The sequence below is a fragment of the Cyprinodon variegatus genome, unplaced genomic scaffold (genome assembly GCF_000732505.1).
Source record: "Cyprinodon variegatus isolate N-32 unplaced genomic scaffold, C_variegatus-1.0 Scaffold22, whole genome shotgun sequence".
Taxonomy (NCBI): Eukaryota; Metazoa; Chordata; class Actinopteri; order Cyprinodontiformes; family Cyprinodontidae; genus Cyprinodon; species Cyprinodon variegatus.
In genome coordinates, this window is record NW_015150475.1 from 1,561,293 (window position 1) to 1,569,393 (window position 8,101).

Genomic DNA, 8,101 nt, shown 5'->3' on the forward strand with positions numbered 1-8,101 from the left:
CTACATGTAGTAAGATCAGCTGGAGAAATCTGCTGCAGTTAAACCAGAATAATGTTGTAAATATTCACACACTGCATAATCTCACTCTTTTTAAGGGAAATGTTTTTAAATGTATAAGGTTTTGCTTTAAACAGTAAAAACATTAATTTATTGAATTTATTTGACTGGGTGAACAGATTCTATCTTAAATAGCTTTAAGGAGCTATTTAAGGTCAAATAAATGTTCATTTATGTTGTTTTAAATGAAATTGGCCATCATAGAGTCAAATGGTTTAGCATTTTGGTGAAAGTATATTTTAAACATCTGCGTGATGTAAATTAAGTAACATCTTATCATATTAAATTTTGTTCTTCCATGTTTAAAAGGAGTAGGTAGAGATATACAGTATGTTTTTATTCTCCTTTCGCTTTAAATTAATGTCAGATATTGTTTTTTTAACTGTTTAAACAATTTCTTTTGGTATTGTGATGATAAATAAAACTAAAACAAGTTTTCTTAATGCAAAACAAAAAACAAAAAAAAGCAAATAACCTAATTAATTAACTATATATATACTATATATTTTGCAAATCCATTACTTTTTAGCGTTAATTTACATCTAATTCTTTTTTATTCAAATAAAGTATATTGTTTACTCTTCTAAAATAATTTGTTTTTACTTTTTAATTTATCTAATTAAAAAAATTATTTAAACTCTTTTTATTCATGAGAATGAAAATGCCCACTATTTTTAAGATGTTCTCACACACAGCATCTTTACAGTTTAGTTCCTCTTTTAACTTATAGCAAGTAAAGTATTATTATTAATACTTTACTTGCTATTTTATAGCAAGTAAAGTATTATTATTTTGCTTTAAAAATATATATATTGTAATTTTTAAAAGATGTTTATCGTTATGGTCTTTATTTTCTGCATTTTTTAAAATCATCAGCATTTATTCTTCAATAGTTTTAAACTCTGATAGGTTCATATTTTGTATATATGCAAATGGTTCCCATCAAAAGGTTCCCTCAGAGGTATACCTCCCTCCCTACAGAGTGAAGAAACTGTTTTTCAAATTTAAGATTTGGAGAAAAAGCTTCTAAAATCTAATCCAGAATCGTCTCTAAATCAACTGTAGCCCTCCTTTCTAACCCTGATTCCTACAGTGACTTCAAACTTTTTAGCTACTCCTGGTATATAGCTATATTTATTATTTTGCAGACAGAAAATATGGTTGAAAGGGATGGAGAAGACGTGACAAAAGTCACAGGACAGGGACTATAAAACTGGGATGACTGCATCAAAGAGTGAAACATCTGTATATGGGTCGCCTACTCCTTCCTTCTTCTATATATTTTGATATAGATCTTTTTGTTGGGGGATTATCTGACACACAAAGAGAGAAAGGAAGGATAATAAGGGGTAAACCTAACAGATAACCTTTCTTCTTACTGCCTTTATATGGTGGCACTCTGGACCAAAACTGCAGGAAAATCCATTTTAGAAAATAGGATGTAACAAAAAGATGAAAGAAGATAAATAAATAATCATCAGTGAATATTGTAAACGTTCTTTCTTTGCTTTATCTCGCTATGATCTTACTGATAAAACAGGGATCATATTTAACATATTACTGTAAGAGCTTAACTAGTCAGATAATTGATTTTTACTTGTTTGTATAAAAGTTTGTCAAAATATTAGTTTTTATTTACTCCATTAAATATTTTTGTTTTGAAACATAGGCCTAAAATAACTAATTTTAATAAATCTGTGGTTAATATTGAGCAAGTAGAAACTTCTCCAACGCTTTTTAAATCCATTGAGATGACACAAGGCTACGAAAAACAAACCGTTTGTTTTAAAAAGCGAAAAAACAAGAATTAAAAACTCAAATATTTTCATTCTGACAGGGATGAAATGGCTTCATGAGAATCCAAGTAATGGTATAAACCATTTCAAAGAGCGACATCATGTGGCCATGTTGTGTTATTGCAGGTTTTACCTACTGGCACTTTCTTGGTTGGTCGGAATGGTAACGTTTCATTACAGAAACTTCTTACAAGCAAACCCACAATTTAAAAACTGATTATTTAAAATGATATGGTAAATAAATCTTCTTTGAAAATGAAAGTTTAGATTTTTTTGCAGCATTTTTTAAAATAATTTTATATCTAAAATGAATAAAGGAGTAAATCAGATGATGGTGGTTTTTATCTGCTAATTATTTTAATCTTTGAACTCTTGACAGAGTAACCCAATGGGTCTAAGGGTTTTCTTTTGAAATTATGATGAGCTTTGTTTCCTGTTCTGCTACTACAAAAGAATTTCAAAGTTACGTGTGACAGTCATGTTTGTGGTCACTGATTATCTTGCTGTTTGTGCATGTGGGTGGCTGTTTTTGTAGGTAAGTGTGTTTGTGTGGCCACTGTGTGACGAAACATGGGAGAGACAAGCTTGACTCAGTCAGTTCAGATTCAAATCCTCTCAGTGCTTGTATAGCTGCTCTGTGGGCGATCCCGTAAAGACACTGCTAGAATGGGTTTCTCGTTACCCTCATAAATGTTGCCTAAAAAAAGCTTAGAGCTAAAGATATGAATCAAGATAATGGTCAAAATAGGGCGACCAGTAACCTAAATTAAAATTCTAATGAGATTTTATGTGACAGACAGACATAAAATTGTGCAGAATTGTTAAGTCACATGTTTTACAAATAAAAATATGTGGGTGTGTTTACTTAATGTGTCCAGGCCTTTTTACCCTTATATTTCTAAACAGAATCCAGGGGAAAAGAACTATTCACCTTAACTGACAGGCCGAGCAAAGAGGGACCACAGGGTATCAGGCAAGACAATCTAAGGTAACTACTGTATGAGGAAAACTCGGCCTCCTATTAGTTGGATTCTCCAAAATCATGCATTTATGGAAGAGCGGCAAGAGGGACATGATTTTTTGAAAGAAAAACACAACAACATAAAAGTCCATATTACAGTTTGTCACAAGTCATATAAGGGAAAATATATTCTGCTCTTTGACCTACCAGCCAAACACTATTTCTGGCAGAAAATTAAGAGTGCATGCTCCTCTGGCCTGAAAAAAACGTTCTCACGGCAACAGTGAACAAAACAGTGAGGGTCTCGGTGGATTATTTAGATCAAAGCTCATGTTTATGTCCAAGCTGCCCAGTCAAAGTCCAGGGCTAAGTCTAATGGAGAATCTATGGATGGCAGGACTGGAAATAGAGGTTCACAGATTCACCCCAGCAAGTTTGAGAACCGTTTAAGTCTATAAGAACTGCAGCAAAAATGTGATTTTAGAAAGTATTAATAAACACAAATATATGCAACACTTTGAAAATAGGCTGTCGGGTTGTCACACAATCATGGTGATATTAAAGGCCCCTGTAGCTTTAACCATTTAATGTTGCAGCCTTTTTAGTTAGTGCAGAGCATAAACTTGATAAGTAAGGGAAGACTCTGCATCTTTAATGCAATGATTGTGTTGGGAGTTGTGCTTTCTTTTATAAATCATGTGTTTCATGACTTTCTTTATTGGAAAAAAGCACTGAAATATAAAAGACAGAAGAAGAACCAGGAAGTGTTGTTGTACAGTTTCTGCCCACTTGATCTGGGGGAGTAGGAAAGTGTCCGAACAGAAGCTGTGTGAGAGAGTCAGATCGCTGCTGAAGATGATTATCATACCTGCTGTTTTCTGTAAGTAAACTGACAGCAAACCAAAACAGAATCTATGTTTCAATTATGTTTGCAGATTCAAAATTTATTTGATTCGACACTTTTTTGTCTTCAAGGCATTTTCCTAATTCTGGTATCTGGCCAAACCAATGGTGAGAACCAGTTGATTCGGTATTTATTAGCTGAATTTTAAGAGAAAATAATGCAACATTTGTCTGTTTCTTTTGTGTAGATTTTTTCCCTTTAAAGATCCTGGTCCGGCAGAGAACTATAAGCGAGGGCAGTGATCTTTATGTAACCTGCAGCATTTATGGGCAAAAGGCTAAACCCTCTGATTTTGCATATTTACTGAAAAATGGAAAAGGATTTCTGAAAATGACAATGAAGCAAAATTTGAATGATGTTACCTTTAAAATATCTAATGTTAGTCTTGATCACAGCGGAAATTACAGCTGCTTTTATTCAACTGAAAGTCACAACCTTACTGCAGTAGCTGGAACGGGACAGGATGATGTTGAGATTCTAGTTATAGGTAAGAATTTATTTATATATTTATCGCACAATTTGGGGGGGTTCTCTATGCTGATGTTTTCTCACTTCTTTGCAGCCCATTTCATCCCTGCAGTCCTTTCTGTAGTTGGGCCCGCCTCGGTTCATGAGGGAAACCGTATTGAGTTTAAATGCAGCTTTTCTAGAACCCTGCACACCATCAGTAACTGTCAATTCATCTACTGCTCCCTCAAGAAGAATAAAACGTTCCTTCAGTTGCAAGTATTTGATGTTTCTCGGATGGAGGCCTATTTCGTCATTGAAGGTGCAGTCGGGAGGGATTCAGGTCATTACAGCTGCCTCTTACTGCCATCTAAATGCTATCAGACAAAATGGAAGGAGCTACAGGGAATCAATGACGTGTTTCTGGCTGTCAAAGGTGGGATTATACAGCTCATATTCTTTATTTTCAGAATTTATTTCACCTTATAACATCTCAATCATAAAATGTGATATATGTTTCAGAGGAATCCATCTCCTGGGGAGCTATGTCTTGTGGATTAATAGTCTTTATAGTTCTTTTTGGTCTCTTTCTGCGATGGATCTATCACAAAACCAGCTTCAAAGCTTCATTTACGCCATGGTAAGCTTAGGATTAGTTATACCCCCTATTGGAAGAAGATATTAAGAGGAACTCAAACATAATTTTAAAAAAATATAATAGACAAATGTTCTTTCTTTAGGATTGTCAGCTCTGATCGTGAGGAGCAGAACACAGAAAAATTGGAGCCAATGAATGATGAACCCCATGAAGGTAATTAAATCACCATAAAGAGATGCTTTAGAAAATGCATATTTAAAGTAGCGTATGATTTAGAAAGTGTAAATATTTCCCCTCTTTTTTAAATTACATGTCTATTTTAATATAGAAGAGGGGAAAATATATGATTTTCTCTTTATTTCAAACTTTAAAATGCTGAGTAGAAAGTCCTACTGTGATGCTGTCTAACTGATTTCAACAGTTCTTTCATGCATAAATATTTCTCTAAGATAAGATCTAAGATAAATTGATATGGATAACAAATAGCTTAACGATGCTTGTATCCATTAAACAAAAACCTTTTAAGCAGATGGGGAAGATGACTCTTTCAGCATGGAGAATGAAGAACAGTAAGTATGCACATCTATCTCTACAAGCTCTGAGGTTAGCATGTTTTCAATATTAAATTAAATTCCTTATCAACATGTGTGGCATGCAGGGATATGCTACCCTTTTTACCCTGATACCCCTAAGATAGTCAAAGCTTGCAGCCTTGTGATGTTGCAATTTAGCATTTATAGTTCACAGTAGCATGCATAGCTAATTCTCCGGATGATTGCAATTGTTCTATAAAAGCCTCAGAGGTTTAACCAGAGAACATTAGTAAAAGATGCAGCATTAAAAAGACCACAACTAAGCAGAAAGGCCAGTTAGGGAGAAGTTAGAGTGAGGAAAAGGTTTTGAAGGTTGAATGTTTCACAGATTACTGCTCAGTCTATTATCTGTATGTGGTAAAACTGCAAACCTACCCAGACATTGACGGACAATGTCCATAATTATGACCTTTTATAAAGAAGTGTAAGAAAGAAACTAATGTCAAAAGAGGATCTGGCACATTTGGAGTCAAAATAGAATATAGAATAGAATAGTGAGACGTATCTTTTGTAACTATGGAAAGCTTCACAGTGATAAGACTCTTTGAGCTACAATAAATGCAGTTCAGTCCTGATAGAAACTGATAGGAGTAGAGCTTTTACTTCTAAATGCACGGATCCATGGGTCAGAATGATTTAAAATCCAAGTCTAATTCAAATAAACTCATTTTAAGTTATGTTGAAAAGAAAACCCAAATAAAATGTCACAGTACAGTAGAGACATACCTGCTGAAACTCCATCTAATCGTTATTCTGACAATGTATAAACCAAGAGAGCTTCATAAAAAATCTTTTTGTGTCCTTTTTTGCAACAAAAATTACATTTTTGTTCGTCCCCTTTAAAGTTTCAGTTGGGTTCGAGTTTGTACAGTGACAAAAAGTGAAACTGTTAAAAGGGAAATGAACTTTAAGTTAGAAACTGCCATGTGTTTTTTTTTTTTTTTTTTTCCAGAAATATAAAACAGTTTCTGTATTTAAACCTGAATAAATGTCTCCATCAGGAATCAGAGTGAGGTTCAGGCTGCTGGGGATGAAATCTACTCCTCTTGTGAAAGAATTTACCACGTTCCAGGTAGGACATTATCAATATGTAAATAAGTAAGTAAAGTTTATTTATATAGCACCTTTCACAGACATAGTGATCACAAAGTGCTTCATGAAATGACATTACAAATAAAAATACTTTTACAGTCACAAAAGACATGGTCATACAACAACCCTTAATCTACTTAATCTACACTTTTAAAACAAATTTACAAACCTTTGCAGTATATCATGCTTAGAGTGAAAGTTTATTATTTGATAAAACAAAATAAAAAAAAAGATAAACTCCCTACAGGTTGGTGTTGGGTTTATATCACTTATGTGAAATGTAAGACCTTCAAAGACATGAATAAATTGCCCCCAGGGGGTGATTAAAAAAAACTTTTATGTCACATTGTTATTTCCTCTTGGGTGCTAAGTGTATCTCGGAAAAAAGCACAAATGCAAAAGTGTTAAAAAAAGAAGTGAGCATAGAAAAGGTTCTGACTGCTCGCTTTTTTTTTTTTTTTTTTTAACCACAGATGATCCTCCTTCAGGCCCAAGTTATGCATGTGTGACAAACAAGATGTCTCTCTCTGAAGATGAAAGCAAAAAGTGACGTTGAAGGTCTACGCCAGAATCTGTTGCAAAAATCCAGCACCTGGATACATTTTGTTTATTTTGCTTATGCGAAAACCCTAAATAGTGTGACAGTGTTGACCTGATAGATTTACTGACAAATAAACTGCCCAACAAAAGTATTCACACTATCTCCCTATTATCTCCTCTTTCTTTCATCTTTTTTTTTCTGTTTTTCCTCTTCTGTTCTACATTACAGTGTCCATATAATCTGTAAAACTCCCTGCATAATTATTATAAAGCAATTTATATGCAGGAAACAAGCGGAACACTATGGCGATAGCCCTACTGTTCCACTTATGAAAGTAAAATCTGTTGGGCTCTTTTTGGCATCAAGACAATTATTCTTATTGCCACATTGCCAGACAGGACACTGTAAAAAAAAAAAAAAAAGTATTCACATCAAATGTTCATGTTTTGTCAACTAAGGCTTTTAGATTACATTAAAAACTGTAAAGTGGTGCTAAAATAAAACATTGCTTCTGTGTGTTCCATGCATGAAAATTGGTTTGTCCACTCTTGCACATTTTTTCACACATGATGTTACAGTAGTTCCTAATAAAGTAGCTTAAAAGCTCAAATGTAAGCTTTGCAGCCGTACCACAAAGTCAGTTAGATTCAGGTCTGAACTTAAAATGGGCCATTGTAATAGATTCTAATGCATTGATATGCTTTGTTCCAATCCACTGCTGCATGTTCATTATACTGATGAAAGGTAAACCTCCGCCTCAAATCATTTACAGCTTGCAGTTCCTCTAAGAAATTGCACATTTCTGGGAGTCAGGCCCCAGGTAATCTCATCTCCCACTCTCCTGGGTGCCTCTGGATGTCTGGATCTCACATCGTCTCTTTGTCCTGAACGCTGTAGGGCTAGTCTAGGACCCCCAACACCTGCTTTTAAGCATATATTCTTCTGAAGAAACTTTGTAAATCCTTTACCCTGAATAATACTCTCAATAATCATAGGTTTTGTCATGACACACATGGCTCTCTAAAGGATACTTGCTGCTCTTGAAGCTTATTTTAATGATAACTTTGGTTCTCTTAGGTCTTCTTATGTCTATTTTTGTTGTTTTCTTTTAT

General features: G+C 34.1%; 1 protein-coding gene across 1 annotated transcript; it reads left to right on the plus strand.

Moving 5' to 3' along the window:
- The first annotated feature begins 1,911 nt into the window (after positions 1-1,911).
- On the plus strand, positions 1,912-5,336 carry LOC107095252. Its single transcript, XM_015391267.1, has 5 exons — positions 1,912-4,205; positions 4,281-4,601; positions 4,688-4,805; positions 4,906-4,976; positions 5,293-5,336. The coding sequence occupies exons 1-5, from the start codon at positions 4,049-4,051 to the stop codon at positions 5,334-5,336; spliced, it is 711 nt and encodes a 236-aa protein (XP_015246753.1). The 5' UTR covers positions 1,912-4,048.
- The last annotated feature ends 2,765 nt before the right edge of the window (positions 5,337-8,101 follow it).